Raw genomic sequence first — 18,209 nt, 5'->3', positions numbered from 1 at the left:
TAAATTTTAGTTTCTGAAGAATCACTCGATGAGTCTGTAAAGGAGAGAGATCCCAGCTTTTCCCCTAGAAATTCAGATTGAGAAGGTCTGGGAAAGTGTCCAGGAATTTGTATTTTACCCACTACCCCTGCTGATTCTGCTGCAGGTGGCACCATACTCGGAGAATCACCACACTGTGTTAACCATAAGGTAGACGACACAGACCTCCAATTCCCCTGCCTAAATGTAAAGCATCTTGGCCAGGATCTCTTCCTTGGGAGGAAAAGAGAAAGGGAAGGCAGTTGGAACAGTCACCATTACTGATTACGGCTCATTCCCTTCTCTCATGCATCCAGCAAAGATTGTTTAGCAACTACTATGGACAAGGTACAGTCTACCCACTAGAGGGAGGATGTAATGATGAATAAGTATTAGCTGCTGCCCCTGGAGCATAAGATCTTTAAGGATGATAGAATGGAGTGAACCAGGCCTGAGTTTGCCTGACACTGCACTGTGCTAGGAGTTCTTTCAAACACCCTCTTACTAAGTCTTTCCAGGTTTTCTTTCCTCATCTCCTTCAAGTCTTTCTGAACTGTCTCCTTTTCAGTGAAACCTTGTTAGATCATTCTAAATCAAACTCAACATGTCAAAAGCTGAACTCCTAATATTTCCAACTTGCTCCTCCCGAAGTCTTCCCCATCTCAGTAAAGAGCAATTCCATTCTTCCAGTTGTTCAAGCCAAAAATGGAGTCAAATTACTTCTACTGCACCTTACATCTGATCCATCGTAAGTCCTGTTGGTTATGCCTGTAGAATATATCCAGAACCCCCTACTTCTCCCCACCTCCATGCTACTAGTCTGGTCCAAGCCACCATTACCCCTTGCTGGAATTCTTGCAGTGGCCTCCCACCTGTTCTCTCAGCTTCTGCCCTGGTCCCCCTTCAGACTGTTCTTGACACAGTAGCCAGAGTGATCCTGTTAAAATGTAAGTTTGATCAGGTCACTTCTCTGCTCCAAACAAACTTTCCACGTCACTCCAAATGAAAGCCAAAGTCCTCACAATAACCCACAGGGCCCTGACCTGCCTCACCACCCTCATCTATCCACCTCTCTTTCTGCTCTCCCCCTCACTCACTCCCCCTACCCACACCAGGACGGTCCTACTTTGGCACCTTTGTACTTGCTATTATTGGGATTCTCTTCTACCATTTGTTCACATGGCTTACCCTCTCCTTTCCTCCACGTCTTAAATCAACTATTGCTTCTTCACTAGGCTTAGCTGGCCCTTCTGTCTAAAATGTGAATACTTCTACTCATTTTACCCATACATCCTTCCTGTTTTACACTAAAATCTCCGTATTTTCCTATTTTTATCTTGTTTCTTGTCTCTCTCTCCCACCAGAAAGTAAGCTCCATAAAGGCAGAGATTTTTGTCTGTTGCTTGCTGCTGTATCACCAGGGCCTAGAACAGTGCATAGTATGTGGTGAGCTTTCAAAACTATTTGTTTCAATAAATGAATGAATAAATAAAATTACAATCCCCCTGCTCTTTCTATCTCCTCTCCACGACTTATTTTCTCTATAGAATTTCTATATAGAAATATATATAGTTTCTATATATAGAAATATATAAATTCTAATATACCCTATATATTCTACATACTCTATATAAATTCTAATATACTCTAATATACCATATAATTTACATATTTATTTTACTTACTGTCTACTTTTCCTCACTGGAATGTAACTGTCACAAAAGCCAGGATTTCTATCATGTTTACAGTTGTATCCTTATTACCAAGAAGAGCATGTGGCTCTTTGCTCAATAAATATTTATTGAATGAGTGAACTCTTGATGTAAGAGTTGTATTTTTACAGATTGGGAGATTGACAGTTAGTAAGATTAAGTAAATTAAGCATGGTCATTTATACAACTAGTGTGTAGCAGAGTCAGAGTTAGAATTTGGGTCTGTGCAACTTTGAACCTGTGCTCTCACAGTGCGCTACTTGTCTGGTCAAGAAGGCATTTGAGCTGGGTATTAAAGGATGGGTAGGAGTTGAGCAGGTTGATTCCCTCTGCTGCAGAATTCTTTCCCTCTCCTTCACCATAAAGAATGAATCATAATTTGTGTGTCCATTCCTCTGGAAAGCCTGATATGAATTGCCATGCCTGAGTCTAGGATCCTTGTCTTTCCTTGTCATTTCCTTCCTCCACAGCCTGGCAAGCCAACTGCCTGTTTATTCCTTTTTTCATACCCTAGGTTGTAAGGTCTGCAGAGGCAGGGGTTGTTTCTATCTTGTTCACTGGTGTTCTTCAGGCCTATCACATGATCTGGTTCACATCAGGTGCCCAGTGAAGATCAGTTAGTTTAATGAAGGAGGGAAAGGAAGATTCAGGCAGAGCAAATAACTGAACAAGACTCAGAAAATTAGAGAGGGCAAGTAGTACTGTGTGCCTGGGGCAGAGGCTTCATTGAGGTATAATGTGGGATACACATAGAAAGCTGGCACTAGAAGAGATTATGAAAAACACAGAATGTTCTGGATTAAAAATTGGTCTTTGGTAAGCTATGGGGCTCACTGAATTATTTTGAATAGAAAGGCACAAAATGCTTCTTTCAGAAGATTAATCTGATACTGATAGGAGATTGAAAAGAGAAAGAGGAAAAGCAGAATCTGCTGCAACAGCCAAACCATAATGGTGAAAAATATCCCAATTTGAATGGCGGCAGTGGGATTGGAATGGAGTAAACAGATGTGAGAAGCATTTTGAGGAGAGATACCGGATGTTAAAAACAAAGCAGACCGGGAATTGAAGCTGGCTCCAACACTTTGAATGAACGTGGCTAGAAGAATAGCGGTGCCTTTTACGGAAAAATGGAGAAATTGCAAAGAGGACATAATCCAGTGGAAAGAGAATGAGGTTGGCTTCGAGCATTTTAAATTTGAAACATTCTCAGGCCATTCTGGTAGAAATGAATTGAATTGGAAATTCAGGACTAGAATTCAGGAGAGATGTGTCTCTACAGAGCCTTAAGTACTCTAGCTTCTCTAACAGTAGGTTAGTTAATGCTTAGCTTTCTAGCAGTTTGGCTGTTGTGGACAACTGAAAAGTTTGCAACATTGTTCGAAGGGTTGTTTAATTTTCTGAAAATACTGAGTTTTTTCTCATTAAATGGGGCAAACCTCTGAGTAGGTTAGGGTGCACTTTTTCCCACCTATACCCTTTGGAGCCAGAGGGTTCTTGGCATTTGGCTGGGATGGGTATTAACCCTGTGGACATTTGGAAAACTGATAAAGAAAGACACACATTGTAAGTCTCAGAAAATTTGTTTAAGTCTTGAGACAAACGCTTTATTGACGATCTTTCTGGTTGAAGCAGATTGCTAGGACTTCAGTGCTGTGCGTGAATCCACAAAGTTTCCATTATTTGAAGAGGAAGCTGCTATGTATAGCCAGCAGCTTAGTAGAATTAAACTTGTTTATGCTTTTCCATCTACTAAAAATAGATATGCAGAGGTTTGAAATCCATCTCCAATTTTTAAAAATATCTGATACAGATGAGGCAAAATGTTTGTATTTGTTAAATCTGGATGGTAGATACTTGGTTATCTATTATATTATTTTCTGCACTTTTCTATATGCTTGAAACACAGTAGTTCATAATTTTTTAAAAAAAACTTCTAAAAACAGATCTGCAAAACAGAGCTGAAGACTGAGATTCTGAGGCTTAGGCTAGTCTGGGAAGATGACCCACAGAAGCAATGGAGTGACCCCACTCTCCAAAGTTCCTGTCCCCTCCAAGAACAAAAGGCCATGGTGGTGACCAGACTGTTAGAGGTCATGGGATAGAAAGGGAGGTAGTAATTCTTTTCTCATGCTGTGGGTCCCACAATGTCTATAACAGTCCTCTTGAGGTCAGCCGCCAGCTTGGGAAGTCACAGATCCACCACTGATGGTTAGAAATCAGCATGCTCCCATGTTGACAATTACTTATAATCCAAGCACAGTAACAGAGGAACTTCCTTTACATCCACCCCCACATTGTGCCCCTAAGCTCAGGCTTGGTTCCAGGGAGAGGGTCACCATGTCACTTAACTGCCATGGTGCCTTTCTGAGAAAACACATCAAACCATGCTGTGAGTCTTAGGGACCACTATTCTCCTCCCAGGGCTATGTGTCGGCCTGCATCACCTGGGGAAGGTGGGAAAAGAGCTCCCCAGTGACAACTCCTCCAAGCCCTCCACAGGTTTCCAACTTTGTGTTCCCTTCCTTTGGACAAGTCAACGAAAGCCCCTTTATGCAGGCTCACAATAGTCTGTCTAAGGCTTATGCTTTGGAAAATTCAGCATTTCTCAAAGCTGACAAACATCTCTGACCTCAGCTTCATCTTTCATTCAGGCCTACGTTGGAAACACCACCGTCTGATAAACATCAGCCACACCAACCACATGGTAGGCCCAATGTGGTGACAGCAATGTTGCAGTAAATCAGCTTTTCAGACCAAATACACCAGTAATCCCACTTGAAAGAAATGTGTCCCTGAGGACCACCTGTGAGCTTTAGACTTCTGCAAGGAGAAGGAATCTTGATAGAGGAAGAAGAGTAGATATTTCTTTCAGGCCAGAACCTAAGTGGAAATCCTCCCAATAAAGTATCTTTCAACAAACTGAAGCAAACTTGCCTCTGACTTTCAAGCCTTTGAAAACAGCATCTAGTTCACAGCTCATCCCCTCTGGAGCCCACAGCTCTTTCTATAGTTCCCACGAAAGCTTCCTTTGGGCCTCCCACCAGCTCCCACATGGGCAGAAATGAAATCCCTTTCTCTCAGGGCTTTGCAAGCTGAGACTCCTCCAGATTGCTGCCTCTTCTGTCAGCTCACACAAGTCTACTCTCTTCCTGCCAGCCCTGCTGATCACCCCCCTCTTTCAGCCAACATGCCACCCTGCCAGGCAGTAGCCTCCTTTTTCTCACTGCACAATTAGGAACAGTCTCTGTGTTCTCAGCTTTTCCTTCCTGTGCCTGTCATTTCCTCCACGAACACATGCTGCTTTGCAGTCCTCATCACACACACGACACCATTACTGAGACAGGTCGGGCGTATGGTGCCAATCGAATTTGCTGTACCAAGTTGCCAGAACTTTCTGGAACAAATAAAATGTAATATTCAGCTCTTGGAGCACCCCCGAAAGCAGACCTCCTAAAGTCTGTTTCATTTTCATGAAAGAATTTGAGTCCCAAATTTTACTCTGAGAGATGAGTAATCAGAGATTTTAAAAGTCATGGTGACTGTATCCCTCCTTTTTAGCCTCTTGGGACCACTGGAGTCGCAATTCCTCCTCTAGTCTGGGGTTTTGCAGGTCAAGTCCACTGATTTCTCTTTCCAGTGGAGGAAACATGGAAAATCACCAACACATCTCCATTCTTCTAGTGGCTCACATTTACCACTCTTTCCCTGTAGTTTTCTTCATGGATGACTTGTAAGAATACATGAGTTCTCTTCTTCCCTGTGGCCAAATTTTTGTCCAGTATAGCAGGGAAAATGGCCTGGCATCTCATCATTGTCATGATTGGAGCCTGTTGGAACATAAAATCAATTCTATACATCTATATTGATTGTCAAGATAACAGAAATAATCTTCTCAGCGGTGCTGTTGCCTCTTATTTTGAGGGGCAGGGTACAAGAACAGAGCCCAAGTCAGGCCTGGGTATACATTTAGCAGAAGAGGAAATGAGCCCCTTCTGAGAATCCCCAAACAGCCTTCCTGGGTAAAGGAAGACTCAGTGTACCTCCTGCGCACCCAACTTGCCGAGCACAGAGAAAATTCGAGAGAAGTGTTCCATGGGCTAAACCAAAGCATTTGAAATTTGGGGATTTCAGGTTGAAAAATACTTAATCCGATCATGTATATGCATTCTTTATGCCAGATGAGGTTTATAATGCCATACATACAAATGCCAGAGTTAAAACGAAAGGTGACAGATTGGGGAATGACATAATTCAGCTCGATCATCCAATTCGCCTCTTGTCCCCATAATATATGTTTTGGTAAATAGCATTTGAGGGACAAAAAGAGGATGCTAGATCCAAATTAATTTTAGAACAAAATAATATAAAGAAAAAAAGCCTCCACAGGTGAAATACCCAAAGTTATTATTTATAGATGTTTCATGTTTTCAAAGGCCCCATCTTGGCATCTGTCTTTCATAGACCCTATACAGCATATTAAAAAATGCTAGTTAAATCTTTGAATGTCACAGGACTTGTAAACTGCATGATTTGTTTCGTATCAAATAAAAACCAGAACCTTTCTAAATTAAACCAACACTCCTTTCCCGAGTTTTATCTTGCTTATGTGGGGCACAGAAAGTTGCAGCCATTCCAATATAAACCTCTGCCAACACCAGCTAATATTAAGTAAACGTGTAGGATCAACAACTGAGGGTTGTTCAGATTCTTTCAAGTCTCTCTCGTGCTTGGCTCATCAGGATCCAAACCTCTCTCCCTGAGCTCCCAGCTCTAAAATTATATGACTCTGGTTGTTTTGGCAGCCATTCAGAGGGAAGAGAAAACAGGGAGCGAGGAGGAACACAGATAATTACTTAAGCATCACCTCCAAAATTCTGATGGCATCGAATAGGAAGGCTGTTCAGAAAATCATCCTAATTACACCACATTGACACAGCAGTGACGGGACAAGCATCGTTTAACAACCACTCATATTCACTGTTCCATACTGACATTTTTGTCATCCTTCTGGCCTTGATGATTAAACAAAGATATTTCTTAAGCAATAGGTCCCCAGGGCCCTGTGGCTTCATCTTTTCCTGTCTGAATCGAAGGGAGAAAGGGCAGCTCCACAACCAGTTCTGTGTATTTCTTATTATGTTCCTTAGTGGTTCCTAAGGTGGCCGTAAAGTGAACGACTCTGTTACATAAGACAGTCATTGTTGAACCAAGATCTCCCAGGGCCTGTGTCTTTCCCTGGTAGCAACCGTGAAACACATTAACTTTTCGAGGCAGACTAAAATACACCCTAATGGATAACAACTGTAATTCCTCAGCTAAATGCTGCCTTTGTGGTCTCTAAGTCAATGTGCTCCCCCACCGAACTCCAGCACGTAAGGATGGCAGTCATTGCGTTTCAGATGTGTCAAAGCGTGCCCTTTGTTGGCAGATGCGTCACTGGACGCCCAGTTTGACCAGCCATTCATGGCAGTAACACAGCACAGGAGAAAAACAGGGTGATAACAAAAGTCACATCACCTGAATGTCCAAAAAGTTAAGATAACAGAGATATTGCTGAAATTTCTCCTGAAACTCATCAGGATGGGGCTGTGCCAGGTCAGGGGGTGGGCTGCCTATGCTCATGGGTGCTGGGGCAAGCAAATGCTAAGAGCCTACAGGGGACCCTCCCTGTCTCTCTCTGAGTCGTTACTTAGTGCTTATTTATCCCCACCCCTCACCTCTCCTTCAAAATGCCTCAGTCAGCAAGTCACTGAACTAGATATTGTGGTGGTGTGGTCTTTCATGCTGGTCTTCTTGGCAAGAATCTGATTTCAGTCCTTACTCAGCATCACCCCATCAGATATGGCTACACTGTGAAGTGAATGAAATTGAAGCTTCAGACTCCCTCATCTGTACGAGCTCCTTCCAAGGTCCTAGGAAGGCCCCTTGCCATGTGTTTGCCCATTTTTTAATAAAATAGACAAACGTAAGGTATTTTAACTTCAGATGGTTAAAACCATTCATATCCCACTTCAATGCCCCCTTATGTAGATGGCATAGAAGTGGCCATGAGCATTTTGGGGACCGGCTAAGGTGAAGCTGAGTTGGGGACACGTTTAGTCAGATTTAGTGGGATATGTTCATCTGGTTCACAGACATGTCTGTGCATAGTTAAAGTCACTGCTAGTCCTCCTTGTGTAGGAATGGCTTCCAGGAAAACTACCACCCATTGTGCCAACTCACCCGGCGTCATGAGAAGAATTACGGGGCCAGAATCTGCATCACAGGGTAGATGTGTACTGTGGCTTCTGGCACCACAAGCGTGTGGATCAGGAACCTAAAACATAGTCTGAAACATGTGGAACCAGACGCCAGTATGGGGGAAAATTCTTCCAGATTTTACAGCTTAGATATAAAGGGAACTTGATAGAAGTTACCCCAAATTTAACAACAACTTTAGAATTTTAAATGACATAACCAATAACAATTCTTTCAAACTACCAATAAACAAATTTCAACCCCCCATCCCAAAGGAAAGATTGAGTGATTCTATTCTCTCTAGAGAAAAAAATTATAAAATGGTTTTCTTTAAAAAGGGGATCAAAGAATATACAGCCAAAGAATATAGGGAGGAAAAGTACTACAAAAGGATAGCAGTCAGTTAATTAATAAAAATATCGTATTATTTTTCTGGATTTTGTGATTTTATATTATTTGTTAGCTTTTTAAAATATGTGATTTGTTGTGACTTCTTTACTCATTGTTTCATAACTCATTTTGTATACATAATTTTGTATTCTTTTTCTTAAAGAGGGTCCCCCAGATTGTGTAAACTTCAGGCTCCACAAAACCAGGATGAGCCTCTGCCCCACAGCGTATAGAAAAGTGCTGGTGAAAATGTTGGAAGTAGGACACTCTCAATATTCGCCGAATTAAATGCTCTCCCTCTTCCTTATTGAAAAGCATCTCCTCTGCTTATTTTCTCTCTTGCTTTGCTGAAGAGCCCAGCCTCAGCTGCGTCAAGCTCACACATCTCTCTGAGTCCCGTAGAGCTGCCTCCTCCAGACCATTTTCTCCACCTGCCATCAGGGTCGTCCACCAAAAGCTCATCAACTCTGCTGAGAGCCCACCAACACTTACATGATCCAGGAAACTGGGGATGAACGGCGCTTAGCGGAGGAGGAGAAGATGATCTCTCGAAATGCGGGGACCACTGGTAACGCCGGCATGAGCAGCAACATCTCTGTGGAAGGCCCAGCGAGGGCATAACAGCTATCTCAGTAATCACTGGGGCTGACCTGGCACTGCACCGTCATGTCCACAATTGAAATTTGCAAAAAATACATCAAAGACAACATAAAACTGGTCCAAGGCAGACGTGAAAAAGAAAAACCTAGTTTCCCTCTAAAACATAAAGCCTTTATGACAATAAGTTATGAAACAAATCACAACCACTGTGTTCATTTAAAAATCAGTCAGTTCTTTACAGACGAAAACAGGAATCCAGATGGTTTAAGCCTCCACTAGATTTTGGTGAAGGCAATGTGATCTACATGTGATTTTCTCTGTGGGATGGTTTGAAAACAGAGAAATATCAAACTTGGTGAATTCCCTTGAGCTCTTTTTTTTTTTTCTTTCTTCTCCCCAAAGCTCGCCAGTACGTAGCTGTATATTTTAATTGTAGATCCTTTTGGTTGTGCTATGCAGGTCACTGCCTCCGCATGGTCCAATGAGTGGTGTCAGGTCAATGCCCAGGATCCGAACCGGCAAAACCCTGGGCTGCCAAAGCAGAGTGTCTGACCCCAATCACTCAGCCATGGGCTGGCCCCTCCTTTGAGCTCTTACTAGGGAGATCTGATTTTCCTTATGCATGCTGCACCAGGACTGGGAAAAACTAGATTGATGTCGTCTTGACTTTAATTCACATATTTTGATCTTCATTTATTTGGAATGGAGGCATATGGGTTATCAAAAATTAAAATAATATTTTAAAATTTTAAATTGAGGTTCTTTTTCTTCCCAAAGTTTTTGACTCTCCACCCATTGGTTCAATGGCATTCATTACTTCAGGAGAAAGTGGAAACAGCCAGAACAAAGCAGTGGGTGAAGGTGCTGAATGAATTTATAATTCACAACATCTGAAGTTGAAGAGACTTGAAAGAGCTAGTCGTGTGTATGTGAGAGAGATGGTTTTATTTTGAATTCCAAAAGGCTTAGCTTTAAGATGATAGTAAAAGCTTGGAGGACCAGAGCACAGAGTTTATAGGTGTTAACCTCTAACAGATACAGGTCATGGTACAAGGTCATCTCTTCGTCACAAAAGAAAGCAATAAAAATATTTCCTGATTCAGGACAGAGGGGCAGGGGGCGGGCTGCGGAAGGCAGAGCCTAGACAGATAGAGAGAGGAGAGAAAGAGTTACATAGGAGTGCATATGGGGTGGGGGTGAGTGTGCCCTGCCTCCTGAGCTGAAATTCTGCTGGCTGGGAGCAGAGGGTAGGGGAGTGAGGATAGAAGGGACTTCCGCCTTGTTTACCTATAAAACTCTTACCACCTATCTTACAAAAACTCGGGAAGGGGAGACAGATTTAAAAGGTCAGCAGGGCAGACCCGGACTGATTAGAGAGCCCCAAAGGACCACTCCACCTGAATCTCCCTCCCTTCCTTTCTGTGTGGATAAATCAAGAAAGAAAAGAGCCCATAGCTCCTTGGGAGGGGTGAGGAAGGCAGCCTAGAATGAGGAGTTGGTGAGAGTCAGCCCCAGCTACTGTTGAGGTGGGGCCTGGTCAGCAGGGAGCAGCCACCACGTGCTGCCTGAGAGACACGACAAGGTGGGTCAGTGGTGAAGGCCACAGGGACCAAGGCCGATAACTTGACCTAGGTGACAAGACGTCTCTAAGGAGGCCAGTTCAGGCCGGAGAATAGAAAGCATGGGACTCAGACCCAGGACTCATCCAGGAGGACACGATGAGGGAAAACAGCCCTGATGGAGTTAAAATTCTGAATTGACTGAGGAATTACCCAAAAGCAGCTTTTAAGCAGGAAGGGGGACAATTATCCTAAAGTGCCAAGATTGCGTTTTCCACTACCTCATAAGCAAATTGAGTGCAGTTATAGAGAAATAAAGTTCCATTGCTGCACGTCTGAGATGTCACTATAAATTTGAAACTCACTATACACATTTGAAATCCCTGCCCTCCCCCCGTCTATGCCCCCAAGGGGTTCCAATCACCAAGGCAGCCTTGCACGCTAAGAATTTGCTTACATTTCGGGGTGTAATGAGCAGGACCTGGACCAGACATACAGGAATACTTTGAACTTCCAGAAATTTACTTTGGGGAAGTATTCAGGAGAGAGAAACAATTGGTCTTTTATATAGGTTACAAAGACATGAACATTGATAACCCCAATGTCATCCTAATAGTCACAATTACTATCATGATGTCCTAACCTAAGACAATATGATAAGTTGTACAGTGTCTACTTCTTTCCTCATTTCTCCCCCCTTTAACCTGACTCCTATCTTGGAAGCAGAGAATTATAATGTAAACACTTGCTACAACTGTCCTTGTTAAGCGGCATCCGCAATGATTAGGAATACCTCATGGATACACCCCTGTCTCACTGGGTGCAGCCTACAAGTTGTTCAACCAGTAAGACCACTGCTTCCCTTTATTAGGCCTCTGAATTATTTCGCTCCTCGTATGTGGGTGAGAGGCTTAGACTGTGGTTCTCCAAGTGGCCTGGAGCTAGACATCCTTGTTTGCTTTCTCTGGAGTAATTTCACCGACTCCCCTCACCCTTCTGTATAAGGAAGCTGCGGCTCACAGGCCTATGTGACTGTAATGATTCATGAGTAACTGAATAAAAGCATTACAAACCCAGTAGGTAAATTGAGGACATTCTTTAAGCTCCATTATAAATTGGGTGTAGCCCAAGTCTTCAGCAGAGACTAAGTCAGTGATTACTGGTTGTCTGCTTTCCTTGCCCTCGGGGAGTAGCTTGTTGGCTTGTGTGGGCGGCCAGAGGTCATGGAGCTCCCTGGAACTGCAGCCTCAGCTCTGTCCTGAATCCTTCCTCAAGAGAGAAACTGAATTCCTGGCAATTTATTTCTCTTTTATTGTGGCCCACACTCACAGAGCCCAAACCGAAGAGGCCCAGGAAGACTCTTGCTGTTGACCATTTATGAGCCCTACCCTCTGACTTTGGAGCTTCCTATGTGCATTCCTCAGCAATCTTTGTCACCCTCAGGTCATCCATGAAACGTCTTTATGCATTTTTATGTTAAAAAATGCTTACGTGTATATTAGAGCTAGTTACGTTCCCTTTGTAATGCCTTATATTTTCATAAAAAATAAAAGCTTAAAGTTGAAAGTTTTAAGCAAAAATAAACAAGTGGGACTACATCAAACTAAAAAGCTTGTGCACAGCAAAGGAAACCATCAACAAAATGAAAAGACAACCTACTGAATGGGAGAAAATATTTGCAAATCATGTATCTGATAAGGGGTTAATAGCCAAAATATATAAAGAACTCATACAATTCAATAGCAAAAATTCCCCAAACAATCCAATTAAAAAATGGGCAGAGGATCTGAATAGACATTTTTCCAAAGAAGATTTATAGATTATCAACAGTTACATGAAAAGGTACTCAATATCACTAATCATCAGGGAAATGCAAACCAAAACCACAATGAGATATCACCCCACACCTGTCAGAATGGCTGTTATCAAAAAGACAGGAAATAACACATGTTGGTGAGGATGTTGAAAAAAGGGAACCCTTGTGCACTATTACTGGGAATGTAAATTTGTGCAGCCATAACGGGAAACAGTATGGAGGTTCCTCAAAAACTTAAAAATAGAACTACCATATGATCCAGCAATTTCACTTCTGAAAAAAGATTTGTGCACTTCCATGCTTATTGCAGCGTTATTTACAAAAACCAAGACATGGAAACAACCTAGGTGGCCATCAATAGGTGAATGAATAAAGAAATTGTGGTGTGTATACACAATGGAATATTATTCAGCCATAAAAAAAGATGGAAATCCTGCCATTTGTGACAACATGGATGGACCTCGAGGGCATTATGCTAAGTGAAATAAGCCAGACAAAGAAAAATACATATGGATAATCTCATTTATATGCAAAATCTTTAAAAATAAATAAATCAATAAACCTGAGCTCATAGGTATAGAGAACAGATTAGTGGGTGCCAGAGGCATGGATGGGGAGGTGGGTGAAATGGGCAAAGGGGGGCAAAAGGTTCAAACTTCCAGTTATAAAGTAAATAAGTACTGGGATGTAATGTACAGCATGGTGACTACAGTTAATAATACTGCATTATATATTAGAAAGTTGCTAAGGGAGTAGATCTTCAAAATCCTCATCACAAGAAAACAAATTTTGTAACTATGTATGGTGATGGCTGTTAACTAGACTTATTGTGATGATCATCTCACAATACATGCAAATATTGAATCATCAGGTTGTACACCTAAAACTAACATGTTATATGTCAATATCTCAGTAAAAAGTTTTTAAATAAAAATATTAAAACTAAAAATAATTGAAAATTTATTTAAGCATAGCTTGAGGCCCCTTAACAGCACCTCTAAATGCTGGTCACTACTCTCTTATCTGAACATCTTCAGTGAAAGGTAACTTACCATCTCCTAGCATAGGCTCTTCTAGCTTTGGATTCTCAGATAGAAAGTCTTCCTGTTATGAAAGACTCTCTATAACTTGCACTAGTTTCACCTCCTGACACGCTGTGGGAAAGTCTTACCTTCTTTCATGTGCAACTTCTTTGGGTAATTAGTAACCACTTTCTTATCCCTCCCTTCAAGGCCTCTCTTCCCAGGCCGCCCTCCTTCAGTTTCTGTTAGCGTTCTCCCTCTACCAGGGGTGGGAACCCTGGTGTTCCCCTCTGAACATCCTCCAGTCTGCACCCCCACAAACTGGTGCTCATAGCTTGGCACAGTGCTCAGCTGTGGTTTATTTAGTGCAGAGCGAGGCAAGCTTTGTTCTAAATACCATGCATCTATTTACGCAGCCTAGGGTTTAATTAGCTTTCTTGGCAACCACGTTAAACTATGGTTTGTTTCTTAGTAGCAGCTACATATTTGAGTAGTTGGGATTTTCAAACCCCAAAGGAGAGCCTAACATTTACTACTGATAGACTTGGTCTTGTAATATGGGCTGGTTGGCTCCAACTTGGAGAGAACTTTTGCGATTCTGATTTTGTCCTTGAATGTGTCAGCATTCCACTCTAGCTCTGTGTCACCTGCAAATAAAATAAACTTATTTTCTCCCTCCAGCCAAGCCACTGATTAAAAAAAAATCTAGTTTTGGGGTCGGTCCCGTGGCTGAGTGGTTACGTTTGCGCACTCCACTTCACCAGCTCAGGGTTTTGCCGGTTCGGATCCTGGGCACAGACATGGCACCGCTCATCAGGCCATGTTGATGCAGCGTCCCACATGCCACAACTAGAAGGACCCACAACTAAAATATGCAACTATGTACTTGGGAGATTTGGGGAGAAAAAGCAATAATAGTAATAAAAAAAAGATTGGCAACAGTTGTTAGCTCAGGTGCCAATCTTTGGAAAAGAAAAAAGAAAAAAATCTTGTGTAGAACAAAAATGCAGACTCCTATGGTATACTAATAAGCACCTTCTTTTAGATTAAAAAGGATTAGTTAATTAGCAACCTTTAGCTATGATCTTTCAACCATTTATAAACTTACCCAATTACCCTACCCCTCAACATGTGTCAGTAGGACATTAGCCATTCTTTTTGGCAGCCATCATCTGATACCCTTTTCTGTTTGAGGCAATTACCCACCTTATGGGTTTTTTAAAAGGCAGAGGCCACCTCCTAGTGAGAAAGGTGAAAAATGTCAGTTACTGGATTCCCAGCTTCCTTTGCAGCTAGAGTATAGGCATGTGATCCAGTTCCACCAATCAGAGGCATCATGCTGAACTTTGACCCAGAAGCTAGACATGCAAAGAAGTTTGGACTTTAAGGATTCCATTCTGGCAGAGGGTGGGGATAGCTTTATTACCTTTTCAGGATATCAGGGTTGGTGGTGTGAGCAGTGCAAGCAGTGGTGCTCATGCCAACATTGACAAGCTGTCAGGTCTTCACAAGACCAGCTCTTTCACTTTGGGAGGTGGTTCTGACTTGTGATGTCCAAGCCTGGTTGTCTACCGCTTCTGGAGAGGCTGTAAGCTGCTCTATAACCTTGAATAAAATCCCTTTTCTGCTTAAACTAACTACAATTTGTTTCTGTTATTTGTGACCTAAAAACAGCAAATGAAACCCTGCTTCTCTACCTTCTCCCCGTGGTACTGGAGTCACCTTGTCAGACTCTTTCTGGAAAGTAGACACATCATATCAATCGCAGCTACAAATTTGTCAGTCAAATAATCCTGTCAGAAAAGGAGGTGAAAACGGTCTGACGTAACTTGTTTTAGTGACGCTGTGTGGGCTCTCTGTAATCACTGCTTCCCTTTCTAAGAGCTCAGAAACCATCTTCTAGCGTTCTCTTCAAGCCTCTTACCAAGAATCAATATCAAGCTCACTAATCTAGAGTTTATAGAATCTGCCTTCTTTCTCTTTTTGAAAATTATAATTACATTTTCCTCATCTCTTGTGGCTCCATTATTTCTCCTGATTCCTCAGAGATTATCCAAAAGATTTCTCAGCGGCAACTGCAAAGTCTCTCAACATCCTGGGATCCAATTTTCCTTACTGGGAAAACGCTCTCATACAGTCCTCTCATATGTTGGATTTATACTTTTTAGTTTGAAGAACATTCTTCTTTGAGAAGACAGAAGTAAAGCAAGACTCGAGAAATTCCATCTTCTCTGTTCTTTTTGAATACCACACCATCCAGTTTACACTGTAGAAGCTCCTCAAAGCCTGTCCACATCTCTGAAGACCAAAGTAGGGTGGAGCCCACTGGTCTCTCTGCAGTGTCAAATGTCTGAACCAAAACCCTGTGCCCTCAAGCTTGAACACACCATCCCTGTCCATGGTAAGTGCCTTATGAATGTTGGGATGAAGCGAACAAATGGCCTATAACCTATCCCAGGCATCCCTTCCTGCCGTCTGAGCTTCCTTCCTATCCTCGTATCCTTAGATTTTACCATAGAAAAATATGAACGATCCTGGAAAAGATGGTTTATATTATCCAGGCCTTATTTAACTTCATTAAACATCACGTTTTAGTCTCACTTCATACAGCTTACTTATCTTTGGCCAACAAAAGCATATTGCAAGATTATTTCAGATTGTTTCTTAGAATCATGAGTCTTGAAATCATTATATTAAGTTCAATTAATTTGCGCAGAAATATCCACTATTCAGTTAATGAAATATTCAGAACTTTAGAAATAGGGTTGGAAGTGAGAAAGGGAAAAGGTCCAAGAAAAGAGAGGAGAGTGAGAAAGGTGAGCAAATAGAGTAGGGAGAGAGCGGTTTTCAGAGAGAATGATGATATCCAGAGTAATATGATTATATACACCCCATATTTCTCTGAATTTTTTTTATATCCTCTGTAATTCCGGTGAAACTTGTTTAAGCTGTAAACTAGCAATTTGAAGTCAAAGTTGCCAAGACTGCTATTTAATATTTAAAAAACAAAGTATACAGAGGGAGCCAGGAAAGAAAGTTGAGAGAGTATTAGCAGAGGGGTGGGAGGGGGCGGGAGAGGGGTGGAGTGGGGAAGGAGAGGGAGGAATAGAAGGCGGAAGAGAGCAGAGAGAAGACACACGCAGCACACAACACTCTACCCATCTCCTGACCTTCCTCTGACACCCTGCACTCCTATGCTACAAGACATTTGTCTTATTTATTTATTTATTTAAAATTCCTATGGTAAGCATGATTTCTTGGTGTGGTTTTTTTTCTCCCCAAAGCCCTAATGCATGGTTGTATATCCTGGTTTTAAGTCCTTCTGGTTCTTCTATGTGAGCTGCCACTACAGCATGGCAAATGACAGACGGGTGGTGTGGTGCCATGACTGGGAAACAAACCCAGGCCACCGAAGTGGAGAGCGCCATTTCACCAGGCCATCAGGCCATCAGGGCTGGTTCTAGCATTAAAACATGTGTGCATTCAGTACTCGTTCAGTTGCTTTAACTGAATGTTTCATTTTTCTATTTACTGAACCCAGTTTCTCTGAGACTGCTACTTCCTGGAGGGCACACTTTCTCTAATTCTGCCTACTTTTCTTTTTTTTTAAGATTTTATTTTTCCTTTTTCTCCCAAAGCCCCCAGGTACAAAGTTGTGTATTTTTAGTTGTGGGTCCTTCTAGTTGTGGCATGTGGGATGCCGACTCAGCATGGCTTGACGAGTGGTGCCATGTCCGTGGCCAGGATTTGAACCGGTGAAATCCTGGGCTGCTGAAGCAGAGCGCGCAAACTTAAACACTTGGCCACGTGGCCAGCCCCTCTGCCTACTTTTCAATTCAACCCAGCAGCACTCTCACATAAAGGCTTTCTGAGAAGTAAGTCATTAGACTATGTCTAGTGTCCTGGAAGTGGGCAGAAATATTCAGAAATATTGGGAAGTAGACTGTTTCAAGGAACTGAAGACATTATGAAGTGCCCGGGGCTCCTTGGTAGAACTGGGATGTTTCCTCTGCAGTAGAAGCTGGCTTCCACAAAGCACTCCAAAAGAATTCTCACTACACCATGCTCAGAATGCTCCCTTTTCTTCTAAATTCCCATCGAAATGACCTGAAGAAAAACAATGTAGTGAAACATCTATACAGCTCCTGGTAGGTAAGCGATAGTGCCAACCACATGCCAAAAACTGACAGGAATTTCTTTAACCTGGATTGTGGTCAAGACCAGACAGAAAGGAGGATCAGCCGGGCCATGGATCTACTGCCTTGGAGGGAAAGTCCTGCCTGAGAGAGGGCATGGCTCTCCCAGTGGGAGCCACCAACCTCTCTGGTTGAGATGAGGCTTGAGATGAGGCCACTGGGCAGCTGGAACACAGTCAACTTGCTCCACCTATGCCTCTGAGAAATTACCAGATGCTGGATTCCACGCTGGGGACATCTCACTGTAGTCTTTGGGGCTTACAGTTATTTAGCAGAGATGAGGTGATGAGCAAGTCAATTCTCTCTCAACTCTGGCTCCCATGAGGGCAGCTGAATAGTTAGAGAAAAGTCATCCCCTGGATAACTTCAGACGGCCGTGAGACACATGTGTGGCGGGGGCCTTTTCACAGTGGTGCCCTGCCAGAAGTTACCTGTGTGTTATTTCTCCTATTTGGTGACAGTGAAAGAGGAGACCCTCCCCTAGGAGAGTAGGAATAGATCAAAGACCCTCATTGCCTGGAGAAAAGGGGCAAATTCACGAGACACTTTGTCCTTTGAGGGTTTCAAAGGAAGTCTGCCCCATCCTTTGGAGAGCAGATCCCTGAAGAGCAGGGTATGTGGTGGTCTTGGTCCACAGAGTGGTGAACCAGAAATCA

The 18,209-nt window shown here is 42.6% G+C and overlaps 1 protein-coding gene across 2 annotated transcripts in view; it reads right to left on the bottom strand.

Annotated features, from left to right (window-relative positions):
* Window positions 1-3,311: 3,311 nt before the first annotated feature.
* SH3RF1 (SH3 domain containing ring finger 1) overlaps window positions 3,312-18,209 on the bottom strand; it is a 183,907-nt gene continuing 169,009 nt past the window's right edge. For both annotated transcript variants that reach the window (XR_011436688.1, XM_070261384.1), the window contains one exon: window positions 3,312-5,560. Coding sequence is in view for 1 of the 2 variants with exons in the window: in XM_070261384.1 (XP_070117485.1) it covers window positions 5,548-5,560 (13 nt within the window). In the remaining variant the exon portion in view is untranslated. The remainder of the gene's footprint in view (window positions 5,561-18,209) is intronic.

Source organism: Equus caballus, chromosome 2, assembly GCF_041296265.1.
Source record: "Equus caballus isolate H_3958 breed thoroughbred chromosome 2, TB-T2T, whole genome shotgun sequence".
In the NCBI taxonomy this organism is placed as follows: Eukaryota; Metazoa; Chordata; class Mammalia; order Perissodactyla; family Equidae; genus Equus; species Equus caballus.
The sequence above is the reverse complement of the archived record's forward strand: the minus strand, read 5'-3'. Positions and strand labels throughout refer to the sequence as shown.